General features: G+C 36.7%; 1 protein-coding gene across 9 annotated transcripts in view; it reads right to left on the reverse strand.

The window, feature by feature from the left end:
• Positions 1-6997: 6997 nt before the first annotated feature.
• Positions 6998-15192, reverse strand: part of MPDZ (multiple PDZ domain crumbs cell polarity complex component) — a 160749-nt gene continuing 152554 nt past the window's right edge. For all 9 annotated transcript variants that reach the window (XM_070480511.1, XM_070480517.1, XM_070480514.1 and 6 more), the window contains 7 exons: positions 14624-14714; positions 13686-13729; positions 12772-12894; positions 11421-11525; positions 10722-10834; positions 9739-9862; positions 6998-7884 (listed from right to left, as the gene is read on the reverse strand). In XM_070480511.1, coding sequence (XP_070336612.1) covers positions 7738-7884; positions 9739-9862; positions 10722-10834; positions 11421-11525; positions 12772-12894; positions 13686-13729; positions 14624-14714 — 747 coding nt within the window. In that variant the 3' untranslated portion in view covers positions 6998-7737. The remainder of the gene's footprint in view (positions 7885-9738; positions 9863-10721; positions 10835-11420; positions 11526-12771; positions 12895-13685; positions 13730-14623; positions 14715-15192) is intronic.

The following is a 15192-nucleotide window of genomic DNA, read 5'->3' on the forward strand; positions in this document are numbered from 1 at the left end:
TAAAAAGGAAGATGAAAATAAAACTTTACTTTTCCTATTAATTGAATACAGAGGACTAGGAGAGACTATGGGGTGATGAATATTGTACAACTTCCCATTTACTTTCAAAATTAGAAACTCTGCTTATTATGCAAGAGATGGGGCTCAGATTGATGATAAAGCCTCTCACTAGGCTTAAATAACTCCCATACCAAAATATCTTATTTAAAATGTTAAGGAGTGACACATTTGCTTCATCAGCCAACGAAATTATGTCGTTCTCAGCTCTTCTGGAATAATTTCTGACTTTGCTTTCCATTCTAACAGAAAGTATGAGGACGTTTCTAGGATGAGAAACTAAGAGGACACTTGACAAGTTTATCTCAAAGCTGGGATATAATTTAAGCCTAGTGACAGCACATTCTACTCTAGATGACCCCCACAATTTCACTACAGGTATCATAGCAGCCCTGAAGTTACACTAACTTAAGAAATACTAAAAATATGTCTATCAATTTACCTAGTGCCAGCATGAGCAGATACATCATCTCATTTGACACTAATGAATCTGTGAGGAAGATGCTATCATTTCCCTTTTATAGTCAAGGAGGCAGAGACTCCAAAAAGTCAACTGCCCTTCAGTCTGGGACCAAGCCAGGAAATGAATCCAGGGCCTTGAGACCCAGAGGCCCACGATGGATTTCAGAGAAATCTAGAGCTCCTTCAATGTAAGATATTCATCAGCTCTGACTTACATTCATTCAAGGCAGTGAAAGTGGATGTTGAGACTTGATGACTTTGTTACATGAATACCTGTAACATACAGAAAGGAAAAGCTATAAAAAAATTAACTACTGAATAGGACTAACAGGGACTTAACAATAAATGTAGATGACTGAGTTGAACCTATTTCCCATTTTTTTATCCAGATGCCAAGAAACATTACAAATGTATATTTTAAAATGTATAATTCCTTTATTCATTAGCCCTAAGATTAAAGAACAAAAGATGAAGAAATTCTATGCTCTCTAGCCCTGAATTTTTTTTCTTTAAAATGAGCCAGCATCCCTTATCATAAAATGAACATCTGGCACTAGATCTATTTTGATAAAAACTGTGTCTGAAAAATACTTTACTTGCCATTTTTAAAATGTAGGTTACATAAAGGGGCTTTCCAGGTAGCACTAGTGGTAAACAACCTGCCTGCCAATACTGGAGTTGTAAGAGATGAGGGTTCAATCCTTAGGTTGAGAAGACACCCTGGAAGGGGGCATGGCTACCACTCCAATATTCCTGCCTGGAGAAATTGACAGAGGAGCCTGGTGGGCTACAGTCCATAAGATCGCAGAGTTGGACACAACGAAAGCGACTAAGCATGCACATAGGTTACAAACACACATCTAATTATAAGAAAAATAGGGGTTGTATATAAGTATCATAAAAGTATTTAAAAAATTATTCTGAAGCTAAAACTTGGGAAGTTGCACTTTTAAATGCATAGGTATCCAACTGCAACAAAACAAAGCCAGAATTCACATTCTTTGAAGGAAGAAAATACATAATAAGTTTTATAAAGTTCAGTGACATTACTGAAATACTTGTAGTAAAAAAAAAATTATCTAATTATTACTGACATGTTTTCTAGAGTAGCTACTTCTTAAACAACAAATTTATACCTATCTGAGTGATATTTGGCCAGTCTAATTTGTACCTAGGGTAAGAAATCAAATCAACTGATTTGGGATTCTATAGTAAATTTGTCTTTATAACTAATGCATAGAAAGTAAAAATGTAAACATAAACTACTTCCTAGCTAGTTTGAGAAAATCTTTCCCTAGTGGAACTGACATATATTCTAATATTCACAGAAAAGACAAAGACTATGACTCTAAGAATGATTTACTTTAAAAATCAGGCAAATATTTAATCATTCAACTTACAGAATTACATGTTTTCCTCAAAAAATATCTGTTAGGCTCTATTTTTTATGTATTGTGCTTGCTGTCTTACTCAAACGTGTCTGGAGCCACTGAACGAACATATTTTATACTCAGCTGAGAGATTTTTATCAGTACACTTAAAGGCAGCAGGGTGCATAATTAGGTATGCCTACCATCTGCATCGCCCTCCAGGTGCAGGAGACATTAGCTTTATTTAATATTATCACAACATTAATTTTACTCCATTAATTTATGTCATTTGTCCTTTATTTCAAACTCAGATTGCCAATACTAAAGCACTGGAGGTGATGACCCAATTCTGATTTCAGTGAAAGTCTTATAAACAAAATCTTAACCTCATTAACTAAGAATACTCTTAAAATAGGAATTGAATGGCTTCCTTTTACATTTTAAAAAGGAATTTACAATCAAAACCATTCAGAGTTTTTTCCAAAGAGATAGTATATTGAGAGATTTTTTTTGTAGGGCGTAATGACAAGGCACTAGAAAACTTTAAATCACATTATGAACAAGCTATTTTTCTTTCAGTTCTTTTAAGTCCAGGAGTGTCTCCATTGAGTCATTAACACCATTCTAGTATTTGTAACTCTCCCTCACAGAGTGTAGACTTCAACTTTTCATCCTTGGTAGGCAATGGTATTTTGACAATTTAATAACATTGCTTTTGTTCACAGTTACCCTAAAATTTATGGCAAATAACACGGTTTTCCACTTAAAGTGGTGAGATACAACTCTGCTTTTAAGCACACTTAAGTTAAACAGGAGTCTATTTTCATGATAAATATTCAGTAATTAATAGCAGAGTTGTATGAGGATAGGGTAAACACCATGAAGATTCTATGCAAAACAACTCAAATTTTTGTTGTTTAGTTGCTAAGTTTTGTCCGACTCTTTGCAACCCCATGGATTGAGTGCGCTAGGTTTCCCTGTCCTTCACTATCTACTGGGGTTTGCTCAAACTCATGTCCATTGAATTCGTGATGTTATTTTGCATCCAACTTCAGAAGAAAAAAGACATGGTTATACAAAAATGAAAACAAATCTATTTAAAGAAAGCTACTGAATTTACATTACTCTATGTCTTTCAGGATATAATACTACAATAACCATCACATTCCTTGACAGCTTATCATATGCATGGTTTAAATAGTTATCTAATTTTCCAAAGCAAGGTAAATCTGTTAAGTTTTACTGAATGGAATAAAGGACCTTTAGAGAAATGAAATTTAGAGAGTGGAATTTTGAATGCCAAATACTTCAGGGTAGACTCATGTGAAAAATCACAACTTCTAATACATCAATAAGAAAATCAGAGAAAAAGTAGGTTTTCCAAGGATAATTGTTTATTTCAGAAAATACATACGTGAGGAGGGGAAGGATGTCGGAAGACGAGAGAAGGGATCACAAAGAATCAGCAAATGACACAACTTTCTGAAAAAATGTCCTTTATTAAATGAACAAGTTGAAGCACCCTCTTAGAAGCTGCCTTTTTGATGATGGTTGTAATTTTTTTGAAACATCAAGAAACATTTTCAGTGAGAGAATTCTGAGGTCATTAGCATTCATCTGTCACTGTCTTGAAAGAAATCCTTTACAGGGCCTATGACTGAACTTACCAGTACTTGAATGATAAATAAGATTCCTAGAAAAATGATACAGTTTTTTCTAATTTACATAAAATGGAGTAACCGTATTTTGAAGGCAAAAAGCTGCAAGGTCAATTATACAAAAATCATAGTAACCACATCTGCTTTCCTAGTCTCCACACTATTCATTTAGAAACGTTCCTGCCGCCAACATTTTCTCTTTCCTTGAGGTAACAGAGTCCAATCCCGCCGTAAAACTAAAATAACTCCCTCTAGGAAGAGTCAAAGTTAAACATTACTTTTTGGTAGACAAAGTTGAGGAACATCTTTGCACAAATCAAAGGCATTCCAGAATACTTGTCACTGATACGAAAGAACACACCAGAGCTGCTGAAAGCAGGTGATGATAGTTTTGACATTTCCACACCTAGAATTCAAAAGCTTATTGATTCTTGTCTCCCTGCAGGCATCCTTTCAACTTCTCCACTCACCATGATGGAGATCTGAAGAAAGGTACTAAATCACTGTCTGGCGTTCTCAGACAGTAAGCTAGATGACCAGATCTAAGGCAGCGTGGCACAGTAATTTCAGAGCAGGGAAGAGCTTCCTTTGCTTCTTTGAGTCAATCAAAATCTGCTTTATCAAGAGCCTTAAAATGGAAAAAAAAAATCTTTTTCTTGCCTTTCATGAATTTTAATCTTTCATGTTTCCAATTTCATCACTATTCTGATAAATGGGTTCTACTGACTTGCTACACCACACTGCAACATCAGCTGCTATGTATCAGTAGATGTTGAAATTAAACACATCATCATTGTCACCATCATCATCACTCAGAAGATGTCACAAAGAAACCAGAAATGTCTGGCATTCATCGGTGTGATTTAATCACACAAACAAATATACTGAACCTATTACGGGCAAGCCACAATCATGACTTGCACATGGTCTTGAGTTGCATATGGCATTAATACTATAATGTTCAAGTCTTCAAACTCTTTGTTCAAACACTTTCTTCCTTCCCCACAGAGAAATCTTATGTTTCCAAGAAGGAATAATGTAAGCAGCATAAGCCTCTGTCATTCTCTAATGCTGATGCATCTATATTCTTTTCCTCTCAAATCTTCTTTTCCTTCCTTTTTCCCTTCTTCTCTTCACGTCCACATGCTTCGACTTTGTTAATTAATAGCAGTTCAGGAGGGATGCTTTCCCCTAGTGTTTTGCACCCCTAAGTGGCATTCCCACTGTTTCCTGTTTTGAATTCAATATAAAGACCATAGATGGCTTAACTAAAACAAGGTAATACCATGAATTAACCACAACTTATAATTCAATCATCTACATACTGAATAAAAATGTATACAGTCTCTCCTCTTTGCCAGGCATAGCAATGGTAGCTAAGAATATAAAAACATCCAAGAATATAGTGTCCTAGGGCTTCCACTGCAAAGTACTACACATGAGGTGGTTTACAACAGCAGAAATTTACTCTGTTCTGGAGGCCAGATGTCTGAAAGTGAGGGACAAGGTCTCTCCAAAGACTCCACGGAAAAATTCTTCCTAGTCTCGTCAAGCTTCTGGTGGCCGCAGATATTTTTTGTTTGTTTTTTCGTCCTTATCTTTACATGGTCTTCTATGTCTGTCTGTCTCTGGCCTTCTCTTAAGAATTTTGGGCCTATTGTAATCCAGCATGACTTCATTTTAACTGAACTGACTGCAACCACAAATACCCTGTTTCCAAATAAGGTCACGTTCTGAGGTTCCTGGGAGATGTAATTTTGGGGGCAATGCTACACAGACTCGTACAGTTAACTCTTGGGCTGCTGTCACTGTGGTACTCTCTCACACACACTCAAGCCAACATCCATCGGTTAGGCTGCCTCCCTAGGGCATGCCGTAGAGTGGCCTCCGTAAGACCTTTGCTAGTTAAAACATAAAAGTGGGTGGCTCAGCTTCCAGCAGCCAACCATGAAAGGATCCTGACACGCCTTCATGATGAAGGGCCATTTCCTTGGTGACTAAGAAGTTGACTGTGTCACTGGGATCCTGAAATGCATTTTGTAGCATCAGGTATCTCAGTTTACAAGAGATAGTTGGGAAGAATATCTCCTGAATTCTTGCAACGTGTAGCTCTATCCCGGAGAAGGCAATGGCACCCCACTCCAGTACTCTTGCCTGGAAAATCCCATGGACGGAGGAGCCTGGTAGGCTGCAGTCCACGGGGTCGCGAAGAGTTGGGACTTGACTGAGCAACTTCACTTTCACCTTTCACTTTTATGCATTGGAGAAGGAAATGGCAACCCACTCCAGTGTTCTTGCCTGGAGAATCCCAGGGATGGGGTCGCACAGAGTCAGACATGACTGAAGTGACTTAGCAGCAGTAGGTCTATCCATTCATTTTATATATGTAAGAATCACAGAATTTTTATCTAGAACTTGATAACAAGATTTGGGATAAAATAACCTATCACTTCACACAGGAGATAAATCAGAGGGAATGCATGCATATGTTCATTAGCTAATGAAAGAACTGGCAGAACAAAGGCTCCCCAGTTCCTTGCTCAGGGTTCAAATCATATTTCTCATGTTATTAAAATTAATTTTCTTTATGACATTTTTCTATCTGAACATGCTTTAGCTCTTGACCCCTCTAAAGAACAATCCAAAACATTGTTTCACTCATATCATTTCAGAAAACCACATACAGGCACAACATCTCTCTTTCTTCAACACTGTTTTCTTCCTCTACTCTATGCAGAGTTTATGAATCTTTAGCATAAAAAAATCTGTGCAAAAAAAAACATTGAGCTTTTCACAATGCAGTTGTCCAAAGTTCCTCTAACTGTAACTACGGACACCATATGTTCAGTTAGACATGATAAAAACCAATTTTAAATTGCAAATTTTGAACAATAAAGCTCTTTCTCAGTAAAAAGAACAAAAAAATAATATGCCTGCCTTTTTTTTTTTTTTGGTGCACCATGAAATTTATTTATTCACTCAATTCTGCATTTACACAGAAGTGCAGTAATAAAATATCTGTACACTACTTTTGTTACAAATATAGATAATATTCAAAATGACTTTATATATTCTAATGTAGGAGTTTCACGCTCCAAAATGGGAATGAACACATGATAATTCCTCACCAGTTGTCTCAATAAACAGCTCCATCTGTTTCCCTTAGTCTTAAAACTATTGTATTATAAGATGTTAATATAAGGCAATGAAACGAAGTTATGTTAATCCCCTTAATTTTTCTATCAATTTACTAATGGCATACAACCAAAATAATTACTAACACATTGCTTTTTTCTCTGTCATTAAGATTAATACTAACTGAAAACCAATTGCACAGCACACAGACACATTTTCAGCAAAGCACCCCTTCATACCAGCACTAGCAATTCAGAGACCCTTTCATGCGCCTGCATGGTTAGCATGGAGGCTTTCTAGAGAAACCACAGTCAATACAGGACAAGGCCATCATTTTACTTATAGAAAGGGGAAATATTACACAATATGTCAAAAATGAAAATGAACCTCAAGATGTGCAATAAATGGTTTCTTTACAAACTTAGGGACATTGATTCCTATTGCTGCTATTTTACTCAATCATGAAGTCCATTTTTGGAGAAAACTATATATGTATATATTAGAGCTAGCAGATGCAATGTTTTAGTAATATTTAAAATAATTAAATATTGAAAGAATTTTTAAAGACTTTCAGTACAACTTTTCTAAGCTAGAAGTGGGGAGAGAAGGTAGATTAACAAAATACATTTTTATAAAACTCAAGATTTTCTTCCTTATACTTTCATTTTTCACCTTAATTTCATGAAGCCACTTCTCCTTGGTTAGCTTTTGAGTGACTTTTTCTTTCTCTACTAACCACTGATCACACATTAAAATCTGCCCACCTGATTATAAAATGTCAGGTATCTTCAGGAAGAAAGACCAGCTTTATCTATGCAAACAAAGAGCCCTTCTCTTTGAGTTTACATCACAAAATATAAAGAGAATGGGAAAGTGATGCTAGGGTGTCAGTAAGAAAATTATTTCCATATGACAAAGCAAACTTAAATGTTATTTTTTTTCCTACAGTATAGAAGAGCCCAGTGAAGACAGCCTGGGAAAAATGTGCAGGATCACTCTCTTTATAGTGTGGGATGTGAGGGAGAAGTTGAAGTGGCTCAATTCTGGCAGCAAATTCAGGAGAGGACCATCAGAGTGACACTGCCTTTTGTCCGCTTAAGGATGGCAACCGCTTCTTCGTGGGTTACCCCTTCCAGACTCTGCCCATTGACAGCAATGATCTGATCACCCCTCTTTAGACGGCCATCTTCGGAGGCTGCTCCCTGCAATTATAAAGTGGGCTTATTTACTTCTCAAAAAAAAAAAAATGCTGTCTCGCAGCTACACAATAGAAGAAGACCCTAACAAGAATGTAAACCGCTCCGCGTGTACACAGACATTGCTCTGAGTGCTCCAGGGTGCTCCACAGCCATTAAGCAATGATGAACAGACACAAAGGGAGCCTTTCTCCAAAATGGCTTTAGCACTGAGATTCCAATTTGAGAGAGAATTTAGCAGTCAGTAGATTAGCTGGATGGTTTTTTGGCTGTTCAGCATAGCAGTTGGTGGGAACTCAAATTAATAAAGAATATTTGGGAATATGCCTAGTAGGAATGATTTCATAGAATCCAAGATTTTTTATCCTGTAAAGAAGACCTACAGAAAGAAAACAAGGGATTAGCAGTTTTGTAGGACAAAAGCAGTTTTATAGGACAAGGACATGAGGGCCACCGAATCTCAAGTTCAGCAGGAGCACAAAAGCCCACATGTATGTTGACAAGCATAGGATGAGGCCCAAGTCATGCAAACTCTAATCCTAATTCTTTCTGTGGCTTTCAAAAGGCAGCTTAAGCTGCTTGATTCTTTACTTCCCAAGCATAGATGGAGTCTTCATATTCCTTATGGGCCCTAAGTGATTAAGACTGAATACAGGCACTACTGTTTGTAGAACAACCCTATCTTAAGGCATACTTACAGTAGGCAATTATGCAATTAAATATAAGATAAAAAATATGGAAAAGTTAATGAGGAACCCATAATGATGAAATTCTTAAAATATGCTCTAACTAGCATGCCTTAAATAAACTGTTCTAAGGCTGAGAAAAAGGACTGCATGACTCTTTTATTTACTGGCAAAGGCTATTTGTGTTTTTGGACATACCAATGGCTTTAAAAAAATCTCACAAAATAGGCTCATTGTTAGATTGCTACAGATATAGCACTTTATATTGGTTAAAAAATAATAATAGAATGAAACCTCCATAAGTAAGCATTCAAAAGAATGATAACACTAATCTAAAGCCCCTAAATGAAATCTTTTAGTAGGTTAAATGTAATTGTTTCTTTGTGCTGCAAAATTTTGAGAATCTGAATTTTCTTCTGTAGGAAATTTTGTCAAATTTTATAGTTCCTAAAAATTGTCTTCACAACAAATCACCAAATAATAATTATATGGGTTTAAATTATTTTAACAGCCTCACTAATGTTTTAATAACTGTATCCTAAACATTCTTACCATCCAACAGGATGCTCTATGATTACAACTATATATCAATGGTTTTCTTTTCTTCACTGAATCCCTTTACATAGAGCTCATTTGTGGTAGGTGACAGGGCTGCTGGATACGCAAAAATTTTAGCAGCTATTTTTCTATTCCATTTAATGAAATGAAACTTGCAAAATAAACACATCTTAGCTATTCTGCATATGTATTATATGTACTCTTCTGTGCCTATTTTATATTTCACAACAAAAAAATGCAAAGAAAAAGAAATGCCAGGGCTCTTTAACATACACATATTTAACATGTCCTATTTTCAAAAGACATTCAATTATATGCATCTTGTTTGCAAAGGAAAACAATCAGGCCTGACTGTCTAACTCAAGTTCATGAATTTTATGTATATTGTTGACAGCACCCATGGAACTTCAATTTGAGCCTATATTCCTTTAAACATAACGAAACCTCAAATTGGACAAAAATACTTAATGACCTGTTCCTGCAGGGAGTTGTGCAAGAAAATAATCAAATGTTGACCATTTGGCATTACCTCAGGCCATAAACTAATAAGCCAGCTGCTGACCACTATTAGTGAACATTTAGGGGGGAAAAGGGTAGTTAAAATTTGAAAGCTTACCTTCGCAAACACTGTTTTAACGTAAATGGGTAAGTCTCCATGAGGACTGCCATATCCTCCTACTATACTGAAGCCTAAGCCATCTGGTCCTCGGTCTAGTGTAATAGATTTGCACTGAGGAGGCCTACAGAAAAGGGAAGGAAACAAGAGCCATTAGATCTTACGTGTACAAACACACACACACACACACACACACACACACACACACACATGGCATATATAGGGATCTGCATGAATCAGAGGGTTGTCTGACACCCACCAAAAGCTGACATAATTCTCTGTGTCACCAACAGTGAGAACACCATGGGTATTTAGGGATGCATCCATTGTCAGTGTCTGCTGCGCTACATATCTTAAATTTACATAATGTAATGAAGCCCTCCTTAACACCCTAATTCTATTACCCATGTATACCACCCTTAACCTAACATATTCATGGCAAGTTCTCACTGTACACGGTAGCAGCTCTTTTTCCAGCTGATTTAAAGTGAGAGGAAGAAGCACTGAAGACTAAGATGGAATAAGTCAAAAACATCAGTATTCCCAAGATCAGAGACAAAAACAGATAAACAAAATGAAAGCTGCATCAAATAATTAAAAAATTCTAATATGCTCCTCTCTTCTCTCTATATGTTCTAATACTTTTGTACTCAAGTTTTGGGTAATTGTGAAGTTTTTAACTCAAAAGTATGATCTATTAAATGATTAGGCAGTGCACAAATTTTTAAAAGGATAGACTGACCCCAAGACTAAAATGTTTCTTCAAAAAACTCAACAGATGAAAATGTAGAAAGAGCAGCAGCACACATACATGCCTGTCCGTTTTCTACCCAACTACCTGCCTTCCTGTCTTTGATAAACTAAATCCATGCCAAACTCAAAGAGCTTAGACACACCTGGCTTTCAAATTTTATACTTCATCTCCCATCATTTCACCTTTATGTGGCTCATAGGGATATACAAACCATAGTATGTGAGCTCACCCTAAGTCATCTTGAAATATACTACTTGATGTCAGCCCAGTGAAAGAAAGACTAGAACTGGCAGGCTCCTGTTGATGACCTGTGACCACACTCACATCTCCTCCAGCGACCACCTGAACACAGGAGAAATACGAATAGAAAAACATGCTCATGTGGCTAGGAAGACATCAGCAATTCTTCTTCAAAAAGAGCACTGGGATTAAAAAATGTGTATTTCATCATTCACTTAATCATTTCTGTTAACATAAATTTCATAAGGTCCAGAGGTATCTGTGACACTAAGGATATTCTACTAATTCAATTCTATCAAGTTCCTTGATGTTTTCAAATATGGTATCACATGCAACTGTTTTCTAAAGATCTTTAGAATACAAGCCACTCAACCACACCACTAGAAAATTTCAGCAATTAATCATATCCTGCCAAGACTGAGAATTTTCCCCCTTAATTCTCCCCCTTAATTTTCCCCCTTTATACTTTTCCTATACAAAGTAGGAAATAATACATATATTAAGAAAAAAATGTGACAGAATGTATTTCCTATGTATTTTCTTGGAACTCTCAATGTAATCGTTTATGTTCAAGGGAAACAGTAAATAAAATACGAGCAGGAAATTTCATCATTTTTATAGTTTTAACATCAAAGCTCATGTGTCCTCAAGCTACCCACAATCGGAAGAGTTGGGATAAAAATCTTACCTGCATTTCAATGGGGCCAGAGGCATTTTTCAGTAAGTTAACTGCCTGGGTGTGAGTCATCCCCTCCGTGGATGTGCCGCAGATAGTGACAATCCTATCCCCAACCTGAGATGGAGAGAAGTAGTCATCTGCTACAATGCCATGGAGAGGGGGACCATTTGCTTCCCCAGCCTCCACACCACACATATACTGCTAATCATCAACAGAAATATAACCAAGGAAACCTCTGATTCCTAGCAGCTGCAACCACAGAGAGAAGCTGTACATAATGGCTATGTTCTATCATCTTTGGGACTAGGGGCAGGAAACCACACTCCCCTTCTCTTCATTTCCCCCAAAGAACACTGCATCTGTTATCATTTGTGAACAAGAATTCTCTGGATATTATTATTATACACATTATCTGTGACTATAAGTCAAGGGTTGGCAAAATATAGCTGATAGGCCAAGACTGGCCCACTGATTATTTTGGTAAGTAAAATCTGGTTGTAAGCAAGACACAATTATTTGGCTGCATTCACAGGGCAGAGTTGGGTAACTGCAATACAAACACATAAGCCCTGCAAAGTCTAAAATATTTATCTGGTCCTTTAGAGAAAACTTTTCTGACCCCCATGTTATCCGTACAATCAGTTTTAAAGTGCCAGTCATAAATTCACATATCAAAGGGAGATTGAACCATTAATGATTTACACAGTATTTCTTAAGTGGTCATTATTTGAGACAATTGTAAGGCATGAGGCCATACAGATTTTACTGTGTAGAGACTGAGTTACTAATGGAATATTCACATGATTTCAGAACTGGGCAGTTAGCATAAATTCTATCATAGCACTCTACATATGCAAAATCCCTCAATTTTGAAGCAAATTTTGTAGTTTCACATTATAAATCACATTTACATCAAACTTCTGCAAAACTGATAAATAATGCAACATAAATCATAATTTTCAATTTAATAAAGTTAAACCAGCACAATGAGCATTTAAACCAAAAAGACATGTAAATAAAAAACTTCACTTCAAAAAAATAATTTCACTTCACTCTGCCAATACTTTCTGAGACTACTTTCTGCTTTAACTTCTTCCACAGGATTTCAAGCAAATAAAAATATTAAGAAACAACTGCAAATTATCCCATTTCATTTACTGACAAATTGCTTACAACAGCAAATTCTTCGTTAAAAATTTCCTCATTTTTTACTCAAAGCAACTCCTGTTGCAGCTATATTAGCTGATCAAAAAGCTGATAGAGACATTTCAAACTGCTTTCAACAGTTGGCCAGATGCAAAGGGTTTATAAAACCTATTGGCAGATTTGCTAAGGCTGCCAGGGACTCTGTAGAACTTACTCTGAGTTTCTGCGTCTGAGCTGCAACTCCATTTGGGTGCATCATTGCAATAAATATAGGAACATCACCCAGCGGACTGCCCACTCCTCCAGCAATGCTGACGCCCAACGAGTCAGTGGGCCCCTGCCACGGGACAGACAGAATACTTTGGTCAAACTGTTATCTTTTATTGGCTTTTGTTCTCTTTGGCACAACATTCTATAGTTAATTCTGATCTTCTAGACTTGAGGGAGGAAAAGGATGACCAAGAAAACTGCATTAATTTATCTGATACAAGTCCTTAATGTGACTTAGAAAACTAAGCATCTGTTCGGGAGGTAAAAGAAGCCACAACAGGCCAAATAAAAATCACATTACGGGGAATGAGGACAACAGAGACCTGCATTCTAAGCCAGAAACCCACACTAACAAATGCTGGGGCCTGGAAGAAGTCCACTGCTCTCAATCAACCTCTAGATCTTCATGGACAAAATGGAAATAACCGGGCCTCTTACAAAGAGCTGCAGTGACTACTGAATGAAATGGGGATGGTATGAAGTGTCTACAAGTGTGCTCAGCACTTAAATTTGCTTTTCTTTTCTCTGTTGTACATAGTTGTCAGAAGAATCTGTTTCAGAAGAATGGGAAACTTCTGAAAGTCTGAAGAAGGCAAAGGTTTACTGATCCATAAAAGAAGTTAGAGAGGCCTGGCGTATTTTGTGTGGGACTGGGTTGATACCATTTTGGGCAATAAAGGGTATACCAAAAATGATTTTTCAAACAAGGAAATTCAGCAGAGTCTACATTGTGCTATTTTCACTTCATGTAATATATATTTTATCAGATGCTACCATAAAACAATAAGGCAGCTAACAGGAAAATATGCAGACGACCTTGGAGCCATCAGTTTATACTATTTTCTCTCTCTCCGTTACCTTTTTAATTTCAACAGTTCTTAATCCCTGTATTTCAGATGCCACTGTAAATTAAAAAAGAGAAAAATATGATCATTAACACATTTTTAATGTTAATAATAGTTTAAATTTTAGTTGATTCTAGAACTAAGTGGGACTAAGTGAGGTACCCCAATGTTTTTGGAAATAGGGTGGTCAAAGTTACTAGCACACATGATTATGTCTGTCTTACAGAGGGGCTCCCAACTGAAAAAAATGGCACACCATCCCATATCTTCCTTTTTATTTCAAGCACTGCTTATACAACTGCATAATCCACTCTGAATGAGGCAAGGGACAGGATGTGTTTTGGACAGAGGCACATGTGCACAGCTGAGAGGAATAAAGTCATGGAAACATTAAAAAGAATCCACGGACTTAAGTGCCTAAATTTCTAGAATATTAGTCACACTGCAAACAGAGACTGCCATATGGTTAGTTTCTTCAATTTGAACAACTTTCAACCAATGCTCCAAGCCAAAAAGCCCTCTGCATCATGATTTCATGTAATTAAAACACAGGAGGATCATATTAATTTTCTCAATCAAAATTTTTGCAATCTTATGAAAAATAGATGGCTTCAACTAATGGCATCTTCTGATTTACTGCTATTACATTAAATAGAGAACTGAAATAAAAATCAAACACACCAATCTTCTTCGTAAGAAAAAAATTACAGAATACTGATTCTAATGTTAGCAGATCTCCTAGGGAAAACATCAAATGGGAAATGCTGCCATAGGCATTGCTTCATGCTGCTCTCAATTTTTGCAGGCACTCATTTTTGCACCTATATTAAGAGTTTGGGATGATTTAGAGGAAGAAAGCTGCAGAGGTAAAGTAAAACAGAGGAAAAAATCAGTGTTGATGGCCAAAATTCAATCCAGTAAATCATGCTTAACGTTTCAATCCAATCTTACGTGCATTCTTCTTTGAACTACTTTCCAGTAACTCAGATGTACCGGATCCCGAAAGGGGAAAAGTGAATGAAGACAGGCTGGCTTCACTCATCTACAAAGACATAATAGTTGTCTTAGAGAGTTTGGGAAGTAATAACATCCCTTAAGTACGACTTATTTCATAATTACTTTAATGCACTCAGAAATACTTGTTAAGCAATAGTGGCATTTAATAATTAGAAAGGCAATCAATATAAAGAGTTTCCACTGAGTTTTGTTTCTTTTTAAGGAAGAATGTGCCCAGTGACGTAACTAATTAAAGGTAAAAGAATTTGATTCCAACATAATCTCACCCAAGCTAATCTTCTCTAAATTTAATCTAGCTGCACACAGATGCAAACTTAACACAACTGCAGAAACAGGGCCAGGGGACAGGAAGCACAGGGCAGCCATTCACGGGTGACTGTGAGGCCTTGAAGGACAGACAGGCTCTCACTGTGTTATACGTAGTGGTGAGCGTGTACAGTTCACCTACACACGATTCTTCTCAGTTGAATGTTGACTGATAAATGTTAGCTATGAAAACAGCT

The sequence above is a fragment of the Odocoileus virginianus genome, chromosome 18, assembly GCF_023699985.2.
Source record: "Odocoileus virginianus isolate 20LAN1187 ecotype Illinois chromosome 18, Ovbor_1.2, whole genome shotgun sequence".
NCBI lineage: Eukaryota > Metazoa > Chordata > Mammalia > Artiodactyla > Cervidae > Odocoileus > Odocoileus virginianus.